This window comes from Rana temporaria, chromosome 1 (assembly GCF_905171775.1).
Source record: "Rana temporaria chromosome 1, aRanTem1.1, whole genome shotgun sequence".
NCBI classification, from domain to species: Eukaryota; Metazoa; Chordata; class Amphibia; order Anura; family Ranidae; genus Rana; species Rana temporaria.
The window spans coordinates 409,977,591-410,004,719 of record NC_053489.1 but is presented as its reverse complement, the minus strand read 5'-3'; the positions used below and the strand labels follow the sequence as shown (position 1 = coordinate 410,004,719).

At 41.1% G+C, this 27,129-nt stretch overlaps 1 protein-coding gene across 1 annotated transcript in view; it reads right to left on the bottom strand.

The window, feature by feature from the left end:
- Positions 1-256: 256 nt before the first annotated feature.
- Positions 257-27,129, bottom strand: part of DNAH6 (dynein axonemal heavy chain 6) — a 386,479-nt gene continuing 359,606 nt past the window's right edge. The window contains exons 70-77 of the mRNA XM_040324272.1: positions 23,491-23,612; positions 21,142-21,271; positions 19,087-19,214; positions 14,690-14,875; positions 14,499-14,571; positions 10,455-10,606; positions 5,287-5,509; positions 257-483 (exon numbers count right to left, since the gene is read on the bottom strand). Of these exons, the coding sequence (XP_040180206.1) occupies positions 380-483; positions 5,287-5,509; positions 10,455-10,606; positions 14,499-14,571; positions 14,690-14,875; positions 19,087-19,214; positions 21,142-21,271; positions 23,491-23,612 (1,118 nt within the window). The 3' untranslated portion in view covers positions 257-379. The remainder of the gene's footprint in view (positions 484-5,286; positions 5,510-10,454; positions 10,607-14,498; positions 14,572-14,689; positions 14,876-19,086; positions 19,215-21,141; positions 21,272-23,490; positions 23,613-27,129) is intronic.

Sequence of the window (27,129 nt, the reverse complement as noted above, 5' to 3'; positions counted from 1 at the left end):
ATGTGAGGACAGTGACTGACAGTCTGGCTTTACATTATCTATGGTGTGCAGAAGGTAAATTAGTATTGTCCAAACGACCAAATTTCTGGGTCAAGGAGGGCCGATTGGAGCATACTTACTGATTTTACACTGATAAAGACGAATAAGTTTGGAAAGCAAAAGATAAATAAATAGCCTTCCTAAATTTAGACCGTTCAGAACCATCAACAAAAAAAAGCTCTAGAAACATTCACTAAGAATAACAGCTCCCACAAGGTTGTTAATTAATAAATATATATTCTCTTTTGAAATCAGTTGAAACCAGTTAGTAATAACAGTGAACATTTGTAAAACATTTGGCATTTTATTTTAACAAGTTGTGTATTTTCTTGTTCTGTATTTATTCATTTAATTGGCAAAGTAGTGCTGATCCTTTTGCTATCCAGTAGTCACTTGGTCTCTTTGATGGTAAAAGCACGGTAACCACAAAATTTGTGGAATGACCTAGTAAAAAAAAGCAAAAATAGGTAAGAGGTCAATTCCATTCATTGGAACCCATGTATAATGTTCAAAAGGGTCAGCTCACTATAATAGTATGTTCTTTTGGCACATGGGTTGGGCTTTGGCATAGAGGAAAGCAGTGTAGAAGAGGTGAATGTGCAAATGAGAGGTTATTATTACATTATGGACAGTAAGGCCTTGTACACACGATAGGTTAATCAGAGGACAACGGTCTGAAGGACCGTTGTCTTAGGTTAACCTATGAAGCTGACTGATGGTCCGTCGTGCATACACACCATCAGTTAAAAAAACGATCGTGTCAGAACACGGTGACGTAAAACACGACGACGTGCTGAAAAAACAAAGTTCAATGTTTCCAAGCATGCATCGACTTGATTCTGAGCATGCGCTGGTTTTTAACCGATGGTTTTGCATACTAACGATCGGTTTTGACCTATCGGTTACCAATCCATAGGTTACATTTTAAAGCAAGTTCTCATTTTTTTAACCTAAGGTTAAATAACCTATGGGGCCTACACACGTTTGGACTGATGAAAACGGTCCTTCAGACCGTTGTCCTCTGGTTAACCTATCGTGTGTACGAGGCCTAAGTGTTGGGGTTGGTTTCACTGCTAGGGTTATAGGAAAAGTTAGTGCTGGGTTTACAGACAGGGCTAGTGTTAAAGGGGTTGTAAAAAATAATAATAAACCTGTACAACAAAGGGATAATGAAATACTCACCTCAGAACAAAGCCCTCCGGTAGCGCCTGCACACCGCTAAGATGGCTGACATCTTCCCCAGTGTTTCTTCCGGGTTTGCGGGCTCTGGCACAGGGTGATGTCACTCATGGCACAGGGCCCTGAAGAAATGGCATGGGCGGCTGTTCCTTCAGAGCGCATGCACTGACATAATCGGCGCAGTATACAGTAAATTCACACGATAGGATCGCCAGAGGAAAACAGTCTGAAGGACCGTTTTCATCAGGCCAAACCGATCGTGTGTAGGCCCCATAGGTTATTTAACCTTCGGTCAAAAAAATGATGCTTTAAAATTGAACCGATGTACGTCTAACCGATAGGTCAAAACCGATCGTTAGTATGCAAAAGCATCGGTTAAAAACCCGTGCATGCTCAGAATCAACTCAACGCATGCTTGGAAGCATTGAACTTTGTTTTTTTCAGCACGTCGTGTTTTACATCACCGCGTTCTGACACGATCGTTTTTTTTAACTGATGGTGTGTAGGCGCGACTGACCATCAGTCAGCTTCATCGGTTAACCGATGAGAACGGTCCTTAGGACCGTTCTCATTGGATGGACTGATCGTGTGTACGAGGCTTTAGTTGCAGAGCAGAATGAGTGAAGAAAGTTTATTTTTCATCTGATGTTGTGGTGGACATAACATATAATTTCACAAAACGTACTTTTTTTAAAAGTAGGCAGTCTTAGCTTTATGCTCATTTAACAGTGTTTTGAAAAAATTGGATTATCAAAATTAGATGCAGTACATCATATAGCTTTATGGAATATAATAAAAACGCAAATTTTCTAAATTTGTAGCGTTCTATTACTTGTTGAGAAGTTCTTTTTCACAAAAAATATGGATTTTATTGAGAAACATAAGTTCACAAAAACTTTAATAACAATCCAGAGCAACCAGTTCACATTGCAGGACAAAAATATTGTCACAAATAAGATTGTACCTATAACAATAGGTCCTTCAAATGACAGAAGAGAATCAAGAACATAAAACATACAATCTCATAATAAGATCCTACCCATATAAGGATCAGTACGACTAAGGCCCGGGATATCAAGCCAAGGGCCTGATATCTTTTCATATTTACAACCCCTATGATGATAGATAAGTCGCTCAAAGCAGATCATTACACCCAGGCATTTAACCCATGTAGTGTGAATAGGTTCATCAGATTTCCAATGAATAAGGATAAGCCTAAGGGCCTGGAATAGGGCTCTAGTGATGGCTTTCCTAATGAAATTGTCAGCTTGTAGATCACCCAGAATACAAGTATTTTTTTTTAAAAAGAGGTCACAACACCTGCACAATTCAGTATTATGGCCTGCTTTTTTAAGTATACCTGCCTACTGACATTTAAAGTGATATTTAGGCCCCATACACACGGGGCGGATCTGCTCGGTGGATTCCACTAGCTCAGCTGGAGATCACTCCATTGATCCCCGCTGAGCCGGCAGATGACAGTTCCGTCTCCACTCACTGTTCAGGGACGGATCTCTCAGAGCCCCGTTGTCCTCTATGGGAGTTTGGATGAAAACGGATCTGCCTGTCCGTTTTCATCCGATCCCATCCGATCCGCTGGACTGTTGGCGAATGTATCGCCATCCGTCTGTTTTGAGAGGATCTTGTCGGATCAGATGGCAGGCGGGTGTCAGCGGACACATCTCTGCTGATATCCGGCTGCCCATAGAAGTCAATGGGTGGCCCACTCAGGTCCACCTGAAAAAAGAGAAAGGCGGATCCGAGTGGGCCTATCGTGTGAATGGGGCCCAAAGCCTCGGTTGTTGGGGTCCTTCACCATTCATAGGTAAAGTTGATCCAGGGTAAATGCGATTGCCTCTCTGGGGATCAGGAAGGAATTTTTTCCCCTGCTGTAGCAAATTGGATCGTGCTCTGCTGGGGTTTTTTGCCTTCCTCTGGATCAACTGTGGGTATGGAGTTGGGTGTATGGCATTGTATTGTGTTTTTTATTTTGTTTGTTTATTTATTTATTTATTTATTTTTGTGGTTGAACTGGATGGACTTGTGTCTTTTTTCAACCTGACTAACTATGTTGATTGAATCACTTACTGACTGCCACATTTTACCAATATTTGACAAAGTTTACTGATGAATGATTTTTTTATTTTGCTCAATGTGTTAAGCTAAAAAAAAAGAAAAAAAACCCACAAGGGTTTATTACATTTATTTCAGATAGTATAGTGGACATAAGGACTCAGGACTCTGTAGGTAGACAGGGCTTTGTGGTGATGGAATTTCATAATAGCAAGAATTTTGTTATGTTAAAGGCTAATGGACGGAACTTTCTCAGAGCACCTAATTGGGTATTCTTTACAAGGTGAAGTTTCACCACTATCATGAGTGCAATGCACTTGCAAAATGCAATATCTATTTGTTTAGTAAAGTGTTACTAAACCCACAACAGTAAAATCCATTTGTATATGCAGTAAAGCATGCATGTTATACTGTGGAACCTAAGGAGCTGATCCTCGGCATTGTGTAAAAATGCTGTTTGATCATGCCTTCTCTGGTACTCCCCTTCTTTTAGTGTCCCCAATCTATCAACTGTTAGAACAAAGCCTTGGAGGCATTCTGCACATGCTCAGTTTGGTGTGTATTGCAATAGAAGGTTTTTTTTTGGGGGGGGGGGGGTATGTGATCAGAACAGGGCCGATCAGCACTGTCCAGACAGAAAGGCAGGGGGAGATGCAGCCTCAAAGGACACTCAGAGCAGAATGAAAACTTCCTCTACAATCTTTAACTAGTACTCAGCCGGACACTGATAGGTCACAAAACTGCTATATACAGCTGATGATAAAGGGTATTTAGCAGTTTATATTTACTAAAATATTTGCATTATTCATGTTCTGTTTGACACCAGATATAGTGAATGCAGGGCTCTGGGTTTAATAACACTTTAAGATACATCAACTCCAAAATACCAGCAGAAAGTGATAGTCAAAGTATTCTGAAGACAAATGAGAATTCCTCTGGTAAAGCTAAAAAAAATGTACATACTGTAGATGCCCTTTGCCCTTATGAGCAAAGTTTTGTTTAACTACTTTCCGACCAGCCGACGCAGTTATACGTGGCAGGTCGGCTCCCTGTGCACGAGGTCATGTAGATCTATGTCACCTCGCGAATCAGCCACTAGGGGCGCACACGCGCCCCCCGCTCGCCCCTGATCCCGATACGCATGCCCGGCTGGTGCGATCACCGCCGGGCAACCGCGATCGCTCGTTACAGAGCGAGAACCGGGAGCTGTGTGTGTAAACACACAGCTCCCGGTCCTGTCAGGGGGGGAAATTACCTATTGTCTGTTCATACAATGTATGAACAGCGATTTGTAATTTCCCCATGTCAGTCCCACCCCCCTTCAGTTAGAACACACCCAGGGAACATGATTAACCCCTTCCTCGCCCCCTAGTGTTAACCCCTTCACTGCCAGCGGCATTTTTATAATAATCAATGCATTTTTATAGCACTGATTGCTATAAAAATGCCAATGGTCCCAAAAATGTGTCAAAAGTGTCCGAAGTGTCCGCCATAATGTCGCAGTACCGATAAAAATCGCTGATCGCCGCCATTACTAGTAAAAAAAAAATATATATTAATAAAAATGCCATAAAACTATCCCCTATTTTGTAAACGCTATAACTTTTGCGCAAACCAATCAATAAACGCTTATTGCGATTTTTTTGAACCAAAAATATGTAGAAGAATACGTATCGGCCTAAACTGAGGAAAAAAGTAGTTTTTTTATATATTTTTGGGGGATATTTATTATAGCAAAAAGTAAAAAATATTCTTTATTTTTTTTAAATTGTCGCTCTATTTTTGTTTATAGCGCAAAAACTAAAAACCACAGAGGTGATCAAATACCACCAAAAGAAAGCTCTATTTGTGGGAAAAAAAGGACGCCAATTTTGTTTGAGGCCACGTCGCACGCGCAATTGTCAGTTAAAGCGACGCAGTGCCGAATTGCAAAAAGTGGCCCGGTCATTGACCAGCAATATGGTCCGGTGCTGAAGTGGTTAATCACAATCTTACCTGTGGTGGAAAGTGTCCCAGCTCTGGCTCCAGTCTTATAAAGTGGTGCTTGGTACAAACTGGCATTAGCTTGATAGTTCTGGCGTGGTTCAAAGTGTATTACAGGGAGCGCTGGATTCATTTGTCTTGGCAATGCATCCTCAATCACCATATTTTCATCATCCCAGCGACTGGCATCCATATACATCCCATGAACCAACACACCATCCTCAGGAGTAGGTAGCTGCAAAGTGATAGTAAGTGCATTCAATGTTTCTGTTGAATCTCAGAAAATTCACTTTAGATGTGAACACAAGTTGTATTTTTTGAAAGAAGTCAGGCTTAATACATTGAGAACAGCATCATGAGCAACCAGAATCAGTAGTAGCTGCTGATAATATCATTTAAGCTCTGGCTGCTGACTGGCTGGCCGTGTGATGAACCATATATTTACTGAACTGTGTGGCTGATTCTGGTGTTTAAAACTGAACTCATGGTAAGTTAGGGATTACAATATTCACTACAGCATGCTGCAAATCAAATATTATTAAATGGAGGGTGGGTTGTCTGACAGATGCAGTTTCTACAATTGTTTGGTATGCCTAAATTTGCACAGTATATTACTGAGCTGAATATAACAATAAAATGTTTAATCACGCCACCATTCCTGGTCTACAGATATATGCATGAGAGCATTTTTAACATCTGAAAGTTCACAAGGTTAAATTCAAGAGTAATGCCCCGTACACACGATCGGGCTTTAGCCCCGACCAAACTCACATCGTAATTCCAAGGGAAAGTATTATCTTAGTATTTTAGTTGCAAATGTTACTAGGTTGCTAGTACATGAATACGAGAAAAGAATAGGTTCACAATATTCTGTTCTAGCTTGACAATGCTTAGTTTTATGATTGCATTTGCAGTACATACTGTCATTTTTACAGAATGAACACATTATCATGTAGGTTAAACACAATTATGCTTCTGGTCTTTTCATCCAAGGTGACTGAATTCAATTTTCTGCATCATCCACAAAGAATAGACAGTGGAAAACAAACAGCTTGCAGGACAGACAATTGTAAAAAGATAATAAGCATCCATGTACTAAGTAATAGCTAGGTTATATGAGACTATCAGGTCAAAGCTGTTTACAAGCCATAACAGTATTTATGATTGCACATACTTACTCTATAATTTAACCTGTTTGGTGCACACGTTTATGTATTCCCTCTATTACTGCATGTATGTTCACTTAAAACAACACTGATCTTAATTACTTGGTCGGAATGGGCGCCTTTCTCCTATTTGATCCTTTTATTAAAAGTTTTTTAGTTCATTAACATACAATGTTGCTGTCATGACTTATTTGTTAAATACACAGCAGAGGTAAAATGGCTTGCATAGACATCATAATCAACTCTTCAACAGTTATAAAAAAAAATTCTATACAGGTGGTCCCCTACTTACAAACATCTGACTTACAAACGACTCTTACTTACAAACGGAAGGAGACAACGGGAAGTGAGAGGAAATCTATCCAATGTATTTGAGCTCCCCTTTAGAATGCAGCCATTCACTTCTGTCGCTGGCCACGCCCCTGAGGGACTGTCATTTTTAACAGAAATAGTGTAGCACTATACCTCAAATATTTCACTATAACTTGAAACATATATAACTTAACAAAAAAAAAATCAACGTTCATTAGTCTCCATATCATTTGCTGTATCTTGCTTATTGTGATTATACTTCCACAACAAAGGTGTGCACACTTCCACTCCTTCATCTTGAGTGCTTCACTCCCCATTGGATGTGCTCTCACCTAGTTTGTATGGCCCATATAAATATGGTGCTAATACAATGATGGTAATGTAAATCTCTTATTAAATGAATATAGCTGCTTACTAATGAACAACCCCTATGATGAGAAGCTAAATGCCACCCCCACCTCGGGTCAACCTATCCTTGACTCAACTATAAAAAGACATGATAATGTCACTCAGAGGTGCATTACAACAAGACATGATGACCTTTATGCAGAAATCTGAAATGGAGATGGATGCAATTGGGGAGAGAGTGGATTATGTGGAGAACAAAATGTGTGATTTCACTGCTGCACTTAATGAATTGGTTGACTCCCACTTTGACTTAGAGGATGACATCAATCAACTTAAGATGAAAATGGTGGACATAGAAGATAGATCAAGGCGCTATAATGTGAAGTTCAGAGGTATCCCTGAAAATGTGAAACCAGCAGAACTAAAGTGCTTTCTTAAAGGGATGATCACAGAGCTATTGCCCTCGATCTCACACCAAGAATTGGAAATTGGCAGGGGGCATAGGTTACCTAAACTGCCTCACATCTCAGTGAAACTACCCAGAGATGTCTTAGCCAGAATTAATTTTTACATTGTAAAAGACCAATTGATGGAATATGCTGGTCGCCACCCGCCTCTCCCAGACCCCTAAGAGGGAAATATACTTAAAGTATTGAGTGTTGAGTTAGTGTTATTGTAGTTAGTTCCACTTCAAAGGTTGGCCTTATGTTTTCCCTGATCACATCTCACATGGGTAGTAAACAGCAGCCTTCTTAAACTCATCCAAGCAGGCTGTGCCCAATATACATTTGATAGATACAGTAACTATTTAGGGAGAATTATATTAGCCACAGTACAGAAAGGAAGGGGGTATATGATACTTTGTCACCAAGCTACGATCTTCTTTTGTGTGGGGACACACGGCAGTCACCATGGGCAGACCTGAAGTTAACAGGTAACCTAACGCTATACTTGCATCTTACATTTTTATGTCAAATATGGTTATGGGTGATTTGTAAATATAATGTAAGCCAGGGGACTTACACTCTACATTGTGTTGTAAATACTGTCTGGTGTGTAATTTGTATATATTATGTAACCCTATAAATAAATGTGTGTTGCATATGGAACTACCTCTTTTGTGTAAGAACTCTCAGATCTAGATGTGTACTGTATATGTTGATACTACTAAAATGATTGAGGTGTAGGCACATAAACTAGTCAACAGAAGGTTTAAAAAAAATATAAAGGAACATATGAAGACTAAGCCAATGAAATAGCTCTGCAAAGTCTGCTTCAATTTTAGTCAAACAGTATGAAAAAAAATCTGTATAACATAGATACATACTGTATTTATGTGGTTAAATATGTTAAGTTATTATGTTAAATATAAGTGTTTAAATAAAAAAAACAAGAACATTTTCAAATGTGAATTAGGAGACATGGCCACGGTTTGGCACCAGTGATCATTGGAGTTTTTTGCATATACACCCCCATAGTTCCACTTATTTTCTTTCCTTGCAAGGTCTACTGCACTGTTGTGAGAGACAGGTGTACAAAACCAACACCACACAAAATATGTATTCTAGTCTATTAGATCATAGTTAAAACTGTATGTACTTTCACAAATGTACCCAACATTTTTTTCTAGTTGTAGATCGAGAAAGGATTAGAACCTTTGACAAGTTCTTATTGGTTTGTGTGACTTCTAATGAATTTTTTTTGAATACGGCAGCAAAGCTAGAATGGGAAATCACATGGGTTAATAGACAGTTAAAAAAAAAAACTTGCAGAGGTTCTAATGCTGCCCTATTAAATAATATACAAGACTTCTACTTTAACTAGTAGCCTAACAGCCACTGCAGTTATACTGAGGCAAGTTGGCTCATCTGCGTGAATGTACGTACTGGCATGTTGGTTCGTGCACTGGCTTTTGCGGGTGCACGCTCGCTGGTCCAGAAGACTCAATGTCCTCCGGCCACAGACAATCGCGGGAAAGCGAGGTAGTTCGGGGATCTGTCTTTGTAAACAAGGCAAATCCCCGTTCTGACAGGGGAGGCGAGAGAGATGTGCTGTTCCTAGTGATCAGGAACAGCGATCTCTCTCTACTCCAAGTGAGCCCATCCCCCTGCAAGTTGGAAAGCACCTCCCTAGGGAACACTTAAAGGGGTTGAAAAGCTTTGTGTTTTTTCACCTTACTGCATCCTATGTATTTAGGCGAAAAAACACCTTGCACTCTCCGCCCCCCCCCCCCCCGAGCCCCTGTTTTACTTACCTGAGCCCTGAATCTCCATGGGCACGATCCGGCGATGCTTTCCCCCCCCAGCTTGAGGCGGCTTTTCATTGGATGATTGATAGCAGTGCAGCCACTGGCGTGCCGAGGGGGAAGGGCCGAGTTATACACTGGCGGCTGTGGCCGCCGACTGTATGAAACGGGAGCGCGCCCACAAGCTAACCCTCTTGGCAGAGCCCTTCCCAGAGGGGGGTTAGCTCTTGCGGGGAGGAGCAGAGACAGCTGCCGAGGGACCCCAGAAGACGAGGATCGGGGCCACTCTGTGCAAAACGAACTGCACAGTGGAGGTAATTTTTTGTTATTTAACAAAAAAAGAAACCTTTACAACCCCTTTAACCCTTTGATCACCACTAGTGTTAACCCCTTCCCTGGCAGTGCCATTTTTATAGCACTGTATTGGTGTCACTGGTCACCAAAAAGTGTCACTTAGGGACAGATTTGTCAGCCGCAATGTCACAATCCTGCAAAAAATTGCAGATCGCCACCATTACGATTAAAAACAATAAAAAAAAGCCCCAAAATCTTTCCCCTATTTTGTAGATGCTATAACTTTTGCGCAAACCAATAAATATACGCTTATTGCAATTTTTTTATCAACAATATGTAGCAGATTACATATTGGCCTATACTGATGAATAAATAATTTTTTGGGCGATATGTATTATAGCAGAAAGTATGTTTTATTTTTTAATTTATGGTTTACTTTTTGTTTATAGCGCAAAAAAATTTAATCGCAGAGGTGATCAAATACTACCAAAAGAAAGCTCTATTTGTGGGGAAAAATGGGCATCAATTTTGTTTGGGTACAGCGTTGCACGACCACTCAATTGTCAGTTAAAATAACGTAGTGCCGTATCGCAAAAAACTGCCTGGTCGGGATGTGGGTAAATCCTTCCGGGGCTGAAGTGGTTAACAGGTCATTTGAACCACACATTCTCCTATACTCCCATGTCCCTAGCTGATAGATGACAAGTAATAAAGATGCAAAATGTTGTGGTTAGTAAGAATGACCATAATTCAAAATGTATGCATTACACTTTACTAAAAAAATTTAAGCTTATTTAGACAATAGTTATGTATACCTGTTTATCCATTGGCAGCTCTTCTCCGAACTTGATGCTTTTAATGCCCTCAATGACAGCTGCCTGGTCTCGATAACACGGAAGAATGTTGTAATGGAAATTAAGTTCATCTATAGGCAAGTTATATTTTCGAGCATGGTTTTGAAGTGTTCCTAAAACAAAAGAAGATCACTTAACATAAACAGTTATATTACATACACAAAAATGTAATACAGTTAAACATTTTTAGGAACTTCGTTTTTTAGTTCTGTGTTCTCTGGTCATATAAGATCAGGCTGCAACTAGTAAGGAGCTAAGGTGTTCTCCATACTCAACTTCAACTTCTATCTGCATTTAGTGGCCTTGTACACTGCAGACACAATGCTCGTGGGGTATAAATATCACTACACACAACTATAAAAAGGTCAACTTGAGTTTTACTAAACGCAACTTGAAGATGATGATGCTTGGGGACTACTTTACGAATTAACCATATGGCAAAAGTGTGAGGGGTGTTATGTAGCATATCTGGGTGGCATGGTGATTTTTTTTCTCAGAAAATGCATCATTTTCAGCACTGAGGAAAGGTTATAAGCACATACTGTATATGTTTAGCACAAGCAAAATGTACATTAAGGATACACATTTTGCACCAATGTTTACAGAGTATAATGTATATGTTGATGAAAACCTTAAATCAAGTAGCTCTCAACCTAACCCTCAACCCATGTCCATTTAACTAACACTTTTAACTGAAAGCATACAGTATCCACACTCAGTAACAAGAACATACGGTAATATATTACAGCTTGCCAATTTATAAATGGTGACTGCATATCTTTATTTCTACCTGATGATCTTGCCAGTAGCAAATTTCATCCTACCATTTCTATACAATATTTAAAGTGTATGTAAACCCAAACACAAAAATATTATATATTGCAGTGTACCACTCATTGGATGTGGTGGCTTCATTAGTTCCTCTTCTTTCAAGTTGTTTTGCTTTTATAATAATTACCTTGTGATTTTGACAGTAACATACTTCCTACACACTACAGTGAAAGTGCTCACAATATCAGGACAGTGCTCACTATCAGGACAATAGAAACAGGATGGGACTGCCTATATGTTCACCTCTTAAGTAGTTACTACTAGTGTAGAACAGTATTAAATAATAACAATCAGCAAATCAGTGGCAGCCAGTGGAATTTTTTGGGGGGGTGGCACCATAACCCCCCCCCCCCCCTCGGTCGTAGCACTTATCCCATCACCTGCGTCTTCCCCTGCTTGGCGGCAGCAACCTCTCGTTCTTCTGCTCTCCATGGGTCATCTCGGCGATGGCAGCCGCACAAGTTTCCTCTCTCCTCCTCGGCAGAAAATCTGGAGTCTTCTCTTTTGGGCTAATCGGAAAACGGGTCTCACACTCGCTTCTGAATGGCCGGATTGAGGATCATTGAATATTCATTCACTGTTGTAACACACCTAGGTGGGCTCTGGTCACATCCTCTGTAACCCGAGCCCCCAGCCTATTTTGAATATGCATGAATCTATCTATTATGCATACAGGGGGTGGCGAGGAGAGAGGAGGCGGCACCCGGGTGCCCCTAATGGAAGGGACGCCACTGCAGCAAAGGCAGAGCACATGAAGGCAGCTTACAAGATTTCTGTCAGTATCAACAGGTACTGTTTTGGCTTTATATAACAGATAACACAAAATGCTTTTAATTTTACATTTAGGACCCGTTTGCACCCATGCATTAGAAAATGCTTATGCATTTTACTCAAAGCACTCAATATGCTTTTAGTGTGTTTTAATGTGTTAAGTTAAAAGACTTTGTTTTTGGGTTTAAATACACTTTAAATTCTGTTTGGATTTTTTTTATGAATTATAGTCTCTAATCCGCTTTCATTGATGTGATTACACATTAGACTGCTTGAAATCTAGCAGTAGTTTTAAATGAAAAACTATTTCTATGGATAGTCCTTTTTGTCAACTACTGTGCAAACTGATTGTTAGTTTAGTAGAGTATAAGCAAACTAATATGTACCTTTGCATTCTTTAACATCTTACTGTAATATATTTGACAATTAAAGGGTCAATCCACTCAGAGAGATATTTTTTAGTCATTGGTGGATCCTAATGGCCAGAGACCACCCTAGTTTCTTACAGTGCCTTGCAAAAGTATTCACCCCCCTTGGCATTTTTCATGTTTTGTTGCCTCACAACCTGGAATTAACATGGATTGTTTGAGGATTTGCATTATTTAATTTACAAAACATGCCCACAACTATGAAGATGTTTTTTTTATTGTGAAGCAAACAACAAATAGGACAAAACAACAAAAAGGTCAATGTGCATAACTATTCACCCCCCCCCCCCAAAAAAAAAAGTCAATACGTCTCTATTAGCTTGCCACATCTTACCATTGTGATTTTTGCCCATTCCTCCTTGCAAAACTGCTCCAGCTCCTTCAAGTTGGATGGTTTGCACTTGTGAACAGCAATCTTTAAGTCTGACCACAGATTTTCTATTAGATTGAGGTCTGGGCTTTGACTAGGCCATTCCAACACACTCATTCCCTTAAACCACTCAAGTGTTGCTTCAGCAGTGTGTTTGGGGTCATTGTCCTGCTGGAAGGTGAACCTCCATTCTAGCCTCAAATCACACACACATGGGTACAGGTTTTGCGCAAGAATTTTCCTGTATTTAGCACCATCTTTCCCTCAACTCTGACCAGTTTCCCAGTCCCGACTGCTGATGGTGTTCTTTGGGTGATGTGATGTGTTAGGTTTGCGCCAGACATAGAGTTTTCTTTGAAGGCCAAAAAGTTAAATTTTAGTCTCATCAGACCAGAGCACCTTCCTCCATACATTTTGGGAGTCTCCCACATGCCTTTTCGCAAACTCAAAACGTGTAATTTTGTTTTTTGCTCAAAGTAAAGGCTTTCTGCTGGCCACTCTGCCATAAAGCCCAACTCTTTGGAGCGTACGGCTTATTGTCGTCCTATGTACAGATACTCCAGACTCTGTGGAACTCTGCAATTCCTCCAGGGTTACCTTAGGTCTCTGTGCTGCCTCTCTTATCCCTCCTTGCCCATTCCGTCTCTGGGCAGGTTTGCTGTTGTGCCATGTTCTTTCTGTTTGGCTATGATATCTTTGATGGTGCTCTTAGGGATCATCAAAGATTTGGATATTTTTTTTTTATAACCTAACCCTGACTTGTACTTCTTAACAACCTTGTACCTTACTTGTTTGGAGAGTTCCTTGGTCTTCGTGGCAGTGTTTGGTTAGTGGTGCCTCTTGCTTAGGTGTTGCAGCCTTGGTGGCCTTTCAAAAAGGTGTGTGCATATGTAATGACAGATCATGTAACACTTAGATTGCACACAGGTGGACATAATTTCACTAATTATGTGACGTCTAAAGGTAATTAGTTTCACCAGAGCTTTTTATGGACTTCATGACAAAGGGGGTGAATACATACGCACATGCCAACTATCAGATTTTTATTTCTGAAAAATAGTTTTATGTATATATTTTTCTAATTTTACTTCACCAACTTAGACTATTGTGTTCTGATCCATCACATATAATTCAGATTAAAACAACATTGAACTAAAGGCTGTAATGTAACAAAATAGGTAAAAAGGCACTGTATATTTTCCAAATACTCTAAAAGTTTCCCTGCTTTAAAACTGCCCTGATTCTTAGCTCTCCTTTTGTCTTCTGTCCCCTTGATTTGAATTCTTGCTTTTTTCAGCTCCTCATATTGCATTCTGAGTTGTATAAAATAAATAAAACATTAAACAGCCACAGCAAGTATGAAGACCTAGGATACCAAGTACAGATATCTCAGCAATAGGATCCCCAATAGGCATCTATTAAAAACTGAAATATCAGTTTTAATAGGACTGTCCCTTTAATATGATGGCTGTGGATTACAAGGGAACTGTGTAATGTGGAGGTCCCTGTATGTGTAATCCTTTGCAGAGTGGCTACTACCATATAAAACAAAAATCAAAGCACCAAATGCAATCCGAATTAGTGGATAATAGTGCATTACCTTACCTGTAAGAAATCCCTGAGGGAAAAAGAACCCCGAAATCCAGAAAGACTTTGGCTGACCTATTCGAATCCATGCCTAAAGAAAATTCATATTATTATGCATGTTATTAAGTTTTGTACTTTCAACAGAGACTATTATCCAATGTGAATACAATATTTGATTTAGGATCAGCCAGCATTTCTTGCTTACTTACATCTATAAATGAGGTCCTCAGTAGCAGGTCTTTGACCCAGGATCCCAGGGGTTTTAATGAGGGATATGCAGCATCAGCCCACAATGTAGGAACCTGATTGTTCAGGAAGCTCTTGTATATTTGCTCCATTTCCTCAGACATGACCACAAAGCCAGCAATAGCTTTATTGAGGGTCTCCAGAGAATTCTGTGGGGAAAAACAGAACAAATTATATGTGGAATAGCTGCATTATACTTAGCACAACATAGGTTTTGCGAATGTTAAAGCTTACAACAACAACATGCATTATTTAAGGGAATAACTATACTAATAACAAAGTCTTATAGCAAAATTATAGGCTCCCCTTTGCCCCCCTCTTAAAAGTATTCCCGTTTGTTTACTTATTAAATCATAACTAGCAGAGCACTATTTATTTCCTGCTTTGGCAATTCTATAGACATGCCTCTACTAATAGTACAATAATCTCATCCTGATTTACCAACTACAAACTGATGTATCTAGAAATGTAGGTAGATTATACCATGTGCTAAGCGGCTGGTAGTGGCCAACAGGCTTCACCTGTATCTAAAATAACACGTTTAGGTGGACTGACCCATTAACAACAGGTAAGTGAGTATGCCTTGCTCTCTACATCAATCTCTATTTCTACCTCCACAAGCTAAACCCAGAAAACAAGGTTAGCTTTATTACATTCACTTTGGACAAGATCACTTAAAGACCGAGGGGCAGATCCACAAAGATCTGCCCCGGCGCAGCATATCTGAGATATGCTACGCCGCCGTAACTTACTTCTCTTTGCTTCGAATCCAGAAAAAATTTGCGCCGTAAGTTACGGCGACGTAGTCTATCTCTCGCGGCGTAATGGCGCGTAATTCAAATCGGCGAGTAGGGGGCATGTTTCATTTAAATGAAGCGCGTCCCAGCGCCGAACGAACTACGCATTCTCCGTTCCTAAATTTCCCGCCGTGCATTGCGCTAAATGACGTCGCAAGGACGTCATTTTTTTTGACGTGGACGTAAATTACGTCCAGCCCGATTCACGGACGACTTACGCAAAAGAAAAGAAAAATTTAAAATTATACGCGGGAACGACGGCCATACTTAACATTGCATACACCACCAAATAGCAGCTTTAACTATACGCCGAAAAAAGCCGACTAGAGACGACGTTAAAGAATGCGACGGCCGCTCGTATGTTCGTGGATCGTCGGAAATAGCTCATTTGCATACTCGGCGTGGAAAACAACGGGAACGCCACCCAGTGGACGCCGAAGAATTGCATCTAAGATCCGAAGGTGTACGAAGACGTACGCCTGTCGGATCCAACCCAGAAGCCGTCATATCTTGTTTTGAGGATTCAAAACAAAGATACGATGCGGGAAATTTGAAAGTACGCCGGCGTATCACTAGGCTACGGGAGGGCAGTGTTAGATGTACTAGCAATTTTAGATGTACTTAACTAGAAAATTGAACTCCAGCAAATACTTAACAGTTTTTTCTAGATATATAAAAAAAGCTAACCATTGTAACCACCCCTCAGTGGTAATGGTTTGTCTCAACCCTCTAACTGCTACATTTGCTTGACTGCTTGGCCTGTTAGGCTTAGTTCGCACTGCTGCGACTTCGGATACAACTTAATACCCCATGTCGTGTGACATGTGAAATCCCCTGTTAGTCTTAATTAGCACTACTGAAGTCGCTCCAACTTTAAAAAAAGTTTTCTCTACTACTTCAAAGGGACTATCCAACGTTTATTCTATACTTCTATCAACGTAGTACTCAAGTCGCCAGCAAGTTGGCAAAGTCGCACCGCAGGTCACAGCAGTGTGAACCGAGGCTTAAAGGAAGTCGAACATACCAGCCTTACTGGTCTGATCACCAAGTGAAAATAAACAAAGAAAAAACAATGCAGCTACCACATCTAATGCCACGTACACACGATCGGAATTTCCAACAAGCAAAGTTCGATGTGAGCTTTTGGTCGGAAATTCCGACCATGTATAGACCCCATCTGACTTTTTCTGTCGGAATTTCCGTTAGCAAAAATTGGAGAGCTGGTTCTCAAATTTTCTGACGGGAAAAGTTCTTGTCGGAAATTCCGATCGTCTGTATGCAATTCCGACTCACAAAAATCTTACGCATGCTCGGAATCATTGAACTGTCTGTATGCAAAAACACGTATGTTCGGAATCAAGTCGACGCATGCTCGGAATCATTAAACTTGACTGTCGGAATTTTGTGTGATCGTGTGTATGCAACACAAGTTTGAGCCAACATTCAGTCAGAAAAAAATCCACGGTTTTCTTGTCGGAATTTCTGATCATGTGTACGCGGAATTAGATTTGGTAAGTTGCAACAGTTTTAAGTTTGGGTTTAACCACTTGACCTCCGGAAGATTTACCCTCCTTCATGACCAGGCCATTTTTTGCAATTGCACGGTCGTGCAACACTGTACCCAAACAAAATGCATGTCCCCTTTTCCCACAAATGGAACTTTCTTTTGGTGGTATTTGATCACCTATGCAGTTTTTATTTTTTGCGCTATAAACGAAAAAGGACCAAAAATTTTGAAAAAACAACAACAATATTTTTTACTTTCTGCTATAAAACATATCCAGTAAAAAATAGAAAAAAGTCAAATTTCTTCATCAATTTATGCCAATATGTATTCTACTACATATTTTTGGTTAAAAAAATCCCAATAAGCGTATATTGATTAGTTTGCACAAAAGTTATAGCATCTACAAACTATAGTATACATATATAATTTTGTTTTACTAGTAATGGCGGTGATCAGAGACTTATAGCTGGACTGCGATATTGTGGTGGACACTTTTGACACACTTTGGGGACCAGTGACACTAATGCACTGTACTAATGACACTGGCTGGAAAGAGATTAACATCAGGGCCAATCAAAGGGTTAAATGTGTTCCTGACCAGTGCTTTACTACTGTGGGGGAGGTACTTCTACTAGTAGAATGCAAAGAGCGGTGCCCTGTTTAGCAGAGACACAAAATCCATGCCTTCTGTTCTGACAGAATGACGATCTGCCTTGTTTACATAGGCAGGCTGCCGTTCTGCCTGTGTACCAAAGGATCACAGCTGAAGCAGGCCGCCAGCGGTGTGCGCACGTGCTCCAGAATCCTGTGCAGGAGAGCTGCCTTGCTGCCGTATATATACAGTAGACTGTAGGCAAGAGATTAATGTTGTTGAAAACCCTTACACACCACTTTTACCTACAGGTAAGCCTATAATAAGGCTTAACTGTAGGTAGCGGGAATATCTCCTAAACTTGCACAGTTTAGGAGATAGTCATTGTATCAGCATGTGCCAACATCATTGGCACATGCACACTGAAAAAATGGCTCGCTCATGCTGTTTCTTCAGCTGCTGGGAGTGACGGGAGCGCGGCTCTGGCCAATCACAGCACCGGAGCCCACAATACCCTGAAATAACCCCGGGAGACATGTCACCAGCCACAGTGGTGTTCTGGGACCGCTGCGGGGGCTTCTATCTGAGGTAAGTATTTTATAATGAGCTAGTATGCTATGCATACCAGCTCATTATGCCTTTGTCTTGCAGGTTTTATTTATTTATTTTTTCGTGGGTTTACAACCACTTTAACCACTTGTCGCCGTCATTATACATGATCCTACAAACCGTTGTAGCTGTGCGTCGGTTCGTTTAAGCGGAATAACGTATGCGCGTGTACTGCTGGAGGCGGGGTGCCGATGCTCGTTACCACCAGTCACGAGTGATCGCGGGCACGAGAAGCAGAACAGGGACGTGTGTGTGTAAACACACACATCACTGTTCTGTTCCGAGAGGAGATACAGATCGTGAGTTTATATAAACTGGGAACCACGATCTGTCATCTCCTATAGTGATTCCCCTCCCTCTACAGTTAGAACACACATTAGGGAACACAATTACCCCTTGATCGCCCCCTAGTGTTAACCCCTTCCCTGCCAGTGACATTTATACAGTAATTAGTGAATTTGTATAGCACTAATAGCTGTATAAATGACAATGGTCCCAAAAATGTGTCAAAGGTGTAGATCGCCGCCATTACTAGTAAATAAAAAAATATAATAAAAAAGCCATAAATCTATACCTTATTTTGTATACGCTATAACTTTTGTGCAAACCAATCAATATATGCTTATTGCGATTTTTTTTACCAAAAATATGTATAAGAATACATATCGGCCTAAACTGAGAAAAAAAAAACTTTGTGCTGCCACTGGAGCTGAATTAGACATAACATGAAAATAGGGCCTGAACACTGCTTTCCTGCATTCTTTGCATCGTTATATACTAAAAAATAGAATTTTCAATTGAGCTTTAACACCTAAGAAAATCAATTGAATTTTTTTTAATTTCAAGTAAACTTACTTTGAGTACTTTGAGAAGATTATTGAACCGATCTACTTCTTGTCCAAGTACAGTTGTCAATGAACTAACACGTCCTTTGGGGTCCTTAGTAAACAGCATTTCTGATGCAGCTTCCATGTCCAGTTTTTCTACAAAACATTTCAAGTTTATGTATTAATCCCACAACTGACATTGTTTAGTATATACAAATTATAGCTGAGTGCTGCACACTAGATGAAGATTGTCAGAAAATTATTATTCCTTTACACAGAAAAATAATATACTGTCAAAACATCATTATTACCGAATGTCCAAAGCAGCAACCCATGTGCTGTCTAAAACATCTTACATTTAGACTGGATTTTATGGTTTCAGATTCAAAATTTGTATTAGTGTCATTCAGAGCTTTTTTTCTCAGAAAATAGGTGCAGGAACTCAACCACGACCCCATTCAGATTTCAAAAACAGTAGAGGCATCTTAAAGGGGCATTAAATACCAGGATTGCATTCTGTATGTAATGCAATCCCGGTATTTAATGCCCCTTTAAGACCCCCTTCAGGTGGTTACACACAGAGTGCAGAGCTGTCACTTGTAAACACAGAAACCAGAATTCTGTGTTTACAAGTGATTGTGGTGATCAGGCACCAAAGGGTCTGAGCCAGAGGTGGTGGAACTGAGTTCCCCCAAGTTCCCCCTGAAAAAAAGCCCTGGTGTCATTAGTAGAAGGGTTTATTTTCTGCAAATGGAAAATATCTGCCTAGGTTTAGCAAACTGTTCTAATTTTCTAGTTTCTGTGGCACTACAACCCGTAGACCCCTTTCACATTGAGGTGCTTTACAGGCATTTTTGCGCTAAAATTAGCGCCTGTAAAGCACCTGTAAACTGCCTCTTCTGCAGCCCCAGTGTGAAAGCCTGAGTGTTTTCACACTGGGGCGGTGCCCTTGCAGGACAGGAAAAAACATCCTGCAAGCAGCGTCTTTGAAGAGGTGGTGGAGTGATGTATACACCGCTCCTCCACCGCCCCTGCCCATTGAAATGAATGGGCACCACTTTTAAAGCGCTTTGAAAGCAGCACTAAATGGCCGCATTTAATCCCTTTTTAACCCCTTCTGGTTAAATAACAGCGGTAAAGTGCCTCTAAAACTAGCGGCGCTTTACCGCTAATGCCCGCATCGCCCCAGTGTGAAAGGGCTCTTAAACACACCCTACTCTTTCCATGGGTATTCCCCTAGCAGTCCTATATACGGTACAATTCTGTATTGCTATATATTTTAATAATCACTCTTTGAAAGCATTAACGATAAAGATAAAAAAAAATGAAAGCAGAGTTTAATAAAATGCTCCCAAATAAGAAACTGATCTGACCACAGGTGGGTAAAAACTTTTTAGAAAATGTAGGATATGTGGCAGGCAGAATCTTTTACTTAATGTTCATTGGTTGCAGCTCCTACCTGATTTCGAGCAGTGGCTCTTATTTTTTTATGTACAATTTTTTCAGGTTGCAGTACCAAATAGTAATTTGTGATCTGTTATATCCACGTCCAGTAAAATATTTGCGTCATACACATTCCTGGAAATGGTTGTATGATAGGTGGGTGCTGCAGCGACCACGGGTTGGGAACCAGTATCAACACAAGGTTAAGGAATATATTGCCACCACATCAAGGATCGTTAAAACAGTGTCCAGAAGTTTATTGAAGCAATCACAGCATAGAGTAGCAATGTTTCAGGGCTGTGCAGGACCTCTTTTTTAGGTATGTGATGATGTCTGAAGAAGGGGTCCTGAAATATCATTACTATATGCTGTGATGTGACCTCAACAAAGGCCTCAACAAAGGATTGGACACGATTTCAAAGATCCTTGAATATATCCCATGGATATACCGCAAAGTGATTGTAAACCATTACCTTGTAAAACAGCCAATTCTGTTTAAACCAAAGTCAAAACATATATATATATATATATATATATATATATATATATATATATATATATATATATATATATATATATATATATATATTTATTTATATTATGTTAAGCGCTTAAAGGCTGCTTGTAAAACAATGATTACCTGGTAATTTTGAGAGGATGGAGGTAGCTAGTTCACTGACAATTTCATCATTGCTCTTCCCGGTCCCCCTTGCTGTAGACCTTGGCTGTACCTCCAGTATGGTGTTAACCAAGGTACTTGTCTCTTTGCGCTGCATAAAAAAGTACAGTTCAGTCATTTTAAACAATATTGTTATAAAGAATTGTACCAAGCGTCTAAAAGTAGGCAATAATAAGCATGTTTTAGTGGGACATCTGCCTAATTCTTGAAGAAATCTTGCACTGCTAGTACCCACTGAGATCTTCTTCCTCACTTGGTCAGTGGTTGGATGTAGTGCACACACAGTTCAAGCGTTATTTCCTTGGTTTTTCCAAATCACTTATAAAAGCTAGAGCTGTGATTGCAGACCTCCAAATAAAAATTCACATTGCAGTGCGGTTTTGATTTCAATACTTTTTCAATCACTGCCACTGTAAAAAGAAACAGTCAGACTTCCTTATCTGCATGCTGTTCCAGATCAGTGACCTAGAAAGTACTTAACCACAAAAATAGCATTTTCAGAAGGCGCAGTTTTGTGCTGTGACAAATTTACCAGTACTTTATTTATTTTTATTTATTTTGTAAGGCATTTTACAAAGATTACATTGAATTAGCATTAAAAAATAAAAATATAATTTTGTAAATACAATTTTTTTTTTTTAAGTTTTGTACTATTTCTGCTATAATATATTATATTTATAATATATTATATTCATATGACATCGTCCCAGAATGGCCGCTCTCATGTGTGATCCCGATCTCTGTAAAGAGCCGATTACGTGGCTTTTTAACCATGTGTTTGGCTGTGTCCAATCACAATAACAGCAGGTCACATGTAAACACGGAAGGGCCAGTAATCGTCTCTCATCGCCTCACATTGACAGAGTGTGTGGCGAGAGGAGCCGATCAGCAGGATCTCCTCGCAGGGGACAGCAAAACAAGTAATTAGGGCACTGATCATTAGTGCCCTGATTACAATAAAGCGCCAGCAGTGCCAAGATTCAGTGCCCAACAGTGCTGCCTATCAGTGCCCACCAGTGCCTATCAGTGCCCACCAGTTCCACCCATCAGTGCCGCCTATCAGCAGGGCTGGACTGGGACAGAAATTTGGCCCTGGACTTCATCCAGACTTCATCCAGACTGGCCCACTTTGATAGGTCTCTCCCATGGCGGCCGGACAACTCCCGCACCCCCCCCGGCCACCCAAGCCCCCTCTCCCCCTTCACTAGCCACTAGCCATTCTACTTTATTAGAGTAGAACGGCTGGTACTGGTCCTCTTATAGGCAGTACCAGAGCGGAAGCTAGACATTATTTCACCCGGGCAAAGAATCAGTTCGGTGCCCCCCCTTATGGGACAAGATTAGGCAGAAGTGAGAAACTCCCAGGCCATAGCTATTGAGTCTGCTGTCTGTCCCCTCCCCCCATGCTCCTCTGTCGTCCCCCCTGCTCCTCCTCTGGTCTTCCCCCTGCTTCTTTGTTCCCCCCAGGTGAGCGCTGCGGAGAGGGAGAGGAGGTGAGCGCTGTGGGAAGGGAGAGACAGAGGAGCGGTGGGGGAGGCGGTCTGCTGTCACTGAAGCCGGCCTACTAAGCCATCGGCCCACCGGGAAACTCCCTGTAGTCCCAATGGCCAGTCCATCCCTGCCTATCAGTGCTTATCAGTGGCACCCATAAGTGTGGCATATTAGTGCCTCCTCATCAGTGGCAGTAAAATCAGTGCCCATAAGTGCTGCCTCATTAGTGCCCATAAGTGCCACCTCATCAGTGCATCCTAACAGTGCCCATCAGTGCAGCCTCATCAGTGCACATCAGTAAAGGAGAAAAATTACTTATTTACAAAAACTAAGGGGAAAAAATTCAAAATTGTCCTTTTTTTTTGTTTTTTGTTTTTTATTAAAAACCCAGCAGTGATTAAATAGCACCAAAGGAAAGCTCTATGTGTGTGAATAAAATGATAAAAACTTCATATGGGTACAGTTTAGCATTCATTCATTCAAAGTGTGACAGCACTGAAAGCTGAAAAATGGTCTGGGCAGCAAGGGGGTGAAAGTACCCTGTATTGAGGTGGTTAAGGAAACCAAGCTCTATATAGCCCTTGTTTGAATATTATTCATTGCCATGGCTGGGATTTCTGTGAAAAGCCTATGTACAGTTTGCCATCTGATGGTTTCAAAAGACACATTATTTTTGGAAGATTGACATACAAAGGCAACTATCGCCTATTATCTGTGTTTAACAGACTATTATGATTAAATCATCATTTTCCTTTGAGCTGTGGTGCAATCCATGCTTCACACAATTAAATTAGAGCAAGTACCCATAAGCACACAAACCTGGAAAGCTAAATTGGCATTTTCATGCATTCCGAATATTTCTGGATCATCGGTCAAGGTCAGATTTTCTATGTAGTCCTTATACAACTGCAGACTGTCAGCATCTGGACTGAAATATATACCTAAAGTGTGTTTAAAAATACAGCTCATTAGATTATGCTCATTTGTTTTCTAAATGGGAAAAGGCATGTAAAGAATATTGGTTTGCACAAAAGCATCTATGCTTATTGAAAACAAACATACTGTAGCCTGAGGAAAGGGGGATTTCTAGACTAAGATAATTAATAATAATAATAATGTCCATCACACAATTATCTCTGAAATATTTTTGATTTAAAATCATGTGGCTGTTACATTCCCAACATTTCTATAATTCATAAGACAAAGAATTAAAATATTGCTATTATTCTGGACCTCAACCAAGGCCTACTTTGCATTACCAAATGTCATCCTGTACTACTCAGCTGTAACTCTACAAATGTAATGCATTTACCGTACTTGACCAGTATGAATAATGCATTTTTGGGAACTAGTTATTTTATTGTACGGAAGAAGGCATTTACTTGTGTGCACTACTGAAGTCATTTGGAGTTTGTAACTCTTCAGGTGTTAAATAATTTATTGTACAATTTAATGTGTGTTGTTACCATTTGTGAAAAAGAAAAATGTGGTGTGTAGATATTTAAGGGTTATCAACTCTTTGTATAAACCAGTTCGAGACTAGAGTCTCCTAGTCGCTTTGGTGTGCTAGAGTTGCTAGAGTAATTGCTGATCTTTATTTACTGGTTGGTTTTCTATGTAGCCCAACCAGTCACCGATACAGCAACATCCGCCCACCGCTCTGCTCTTCTGCAGTTTGGGGAGGAGTGATGTGTGGAAGGTTGGTTCTGCTTGTGGCTGCTGTGGTGTCCGGTGTGCGGATGCAGTGGTAACGTCTCTTGTTTTGCCATTTATAGGCAGTACTTTACAACATATTTGGGTTGTCCATGGGGAAGTTTCTGCATTGCATTGCACAGCCAGGTTGAGTTGGTGATTTTGTTGGTGCTAAAATTGTTATAAAATACCGTATTTATCGGCGTATACAGCGCACTTTTTTAAGGGGAAAATCGTGGGTGCGCGATATACGCTGATATCCGCTTCCCGCGCTCAGTTTGAATGCCTGCTCCGACATATACCGAGTGCAGTACACTCGGCTACATTCGGCCAGGCTCGGCTTCGCTCGTGCTCACGCATTAACGTCACAGAGCGTGAGCACGAGCGAAGCCGAGCCTGGCTGAATGTAGCCGAGTGTACTGCACTCGGTATATGTCGGCGCAGGCATTCAAACTGAGCGCGGGAAGCGGCAATTCGACGGGGAGAGACAGCGCGGGAGAAGCCAGGAGGACACCATCGAAGCTGCAGACGGACGCCGGACCCGACGAGGCCGCCGATGCACGCCGCGCAAGACACCAAAACTTTAAGTACTAAAATGTTTTTTTCACAGGAATTGCGGGTCCACATTAGGGGTGACCGCTATACCCCGATAAATATGGTAATATAAACCAGGACTTCCTCAGCATCTGCACATCATTAAATACACCCATTACACAATATAATAATCAACCAGTGACTTAGGGTATTGCTTTAAACAAACACAGAAAAAAGATTCAGCTTTGCGGCTCACATAACCACATGGAAAAGGACAACTGAGTGGGGTAACTTACAGTGAGAATCTATTCAGACAACTTTCCATCCTACAGTGGGGCAAAAAAAGTATTTATTCAGCCACCAATTGTGCAAGTTCTCCCACTTAAAAAGATGAGAGAGGCCTGTAATTGTCATCATAGGTATACCACAACTATGAGAGACAAAATGTGGAAACAAATCCAGACAATCACATTGTCTGATTTGGAAAGAATTTATTTGCAAATTATGGTGGAAAATGAGTATTTGGTCAATATCAAAAGTTCATCTCAATACTTTGTTATATATCCTTTGTTGGCAATGACAGAAGTCAAACGTTTTCTGTAAGTCTTCACAAGGTTGTCACACATTGTTGCTGGTATGTTGGCCCATTCCTCCATGCAGATCTCCTCTAGAGCAGTGATGTTTTGGGACTGTCGCTGGGCACAGACTTTCAACTCCCTCCAAAGGTTTTCTATGGGGTTGAGATCTGGAGACTGGCTAGGCCACTCCAGGACCTTGAAATGCTTCTTACGAAGCCACTCCTTTGTTGCCCAGGCGGTGTGTTTGGGATCATTGTCATTCTGAAAGACCCAGCCACGTTTCATCTTCAATGCCCTTGCTGATGGGAGGAGGTTTGCGCTCCAAATCTCACGATACATGGCCCCATTCATTCTTTCATGTACATGGATCACTTGTCCTGTTCCCTTTGCAGAGAAACAGCCAGAAGCATGATGTTGCCACCCCCATGCTTCACAGTAGGTATGGTTTTCTTTGGTTGCAACTCAGCATTCTCTCTCCTCCAAACACGACGAGTTGTGTTTCTACCAAACAGTTCTACTTTGGTTTCATCTGACCATATGACATTCTCCCAATCCTCTTCTGGATCATCCAAATGCTCTCTAGCAAACCTCAGACGGGCCCGGACATGTACTGGCTTAAGCAGGGGTGTGATCTTGCGTGGAGCCCCAGATCGAGGGAGATTATCAGTGGTCTTGTATGTCTTCCATTTTCTAATTATTGCTCCCACAGTTGATTTCTTCACACCAAGCTGCTTGCCTATTGCAGATTCAGTCTTCCCAGTCTGGTGCAGGTCTACAATTTTGTTTCTGGTGTCCTTTGACAGCTCTTTGGTCTTTACCATAGTAGAGTTTGGAGTGTGACTGTTTGAGGTTGTGGACAGGTGTCTGTTATACTGATAACAAGTTCAAACAGGTGCCATTAATACAGGTAATACGTGGAGGACAGAGGAGCCTCTTAACCACTAGCCAACCAGCCACCACAGTTTTATGCTGGCAGGTCGGCTCGGCTGCGCGAAATTGCATTTCATCCACTAGGGGCGCGCACGCCCCCCCCTGCTCGCCCCTGGTGCTGACGCGCTTGCCCGGCGGGCGCGATTACAGCCGGGCACCCGCGATCGCTCATTACAGAGCAAGAACCAGAAGCTGTGTGTGTAAACACACAGCTCCCGGTCCTTTCAGGGGGAGAAATGACTGATCGCATGTTCATACAATGTATGAACAGCGATCTGTCATTTCCCCTAGTCAGTCCCACCCTCCCTTCAGTTAGAACACACCTAGGGAACATAATTAACCCCTTCCTCGCCCCCTAGTGTTAACCCCTTCCCTGCCGGTGACATTTTTACAGTAATCAATGCATTTTTATAGCACTGATGGTCCCAAAAAGAAAGCTCTATTTGTGGGGAAAAAAGGATGCCAATTTTGTTTGGGAGCCACGTCGCACGACCGCGCAATTGTGTCTGTTAAAGCGACGCAGTGCCGAATTGTAAAAACCCCTTGGGTCATTTAGCAGCATATTGGTCCGGTCCTTAAGTGGTTAAGCCTCATACACACAATCCGATTGTTGACCAACCGAGCATCTGATTTTTGTCCAAAAGACGTGTGACTGGATCTTGTCATGCATACTAACGGTACACAATCGTTGGCCAACAAACACAAATGTAGTGACGTACTACGA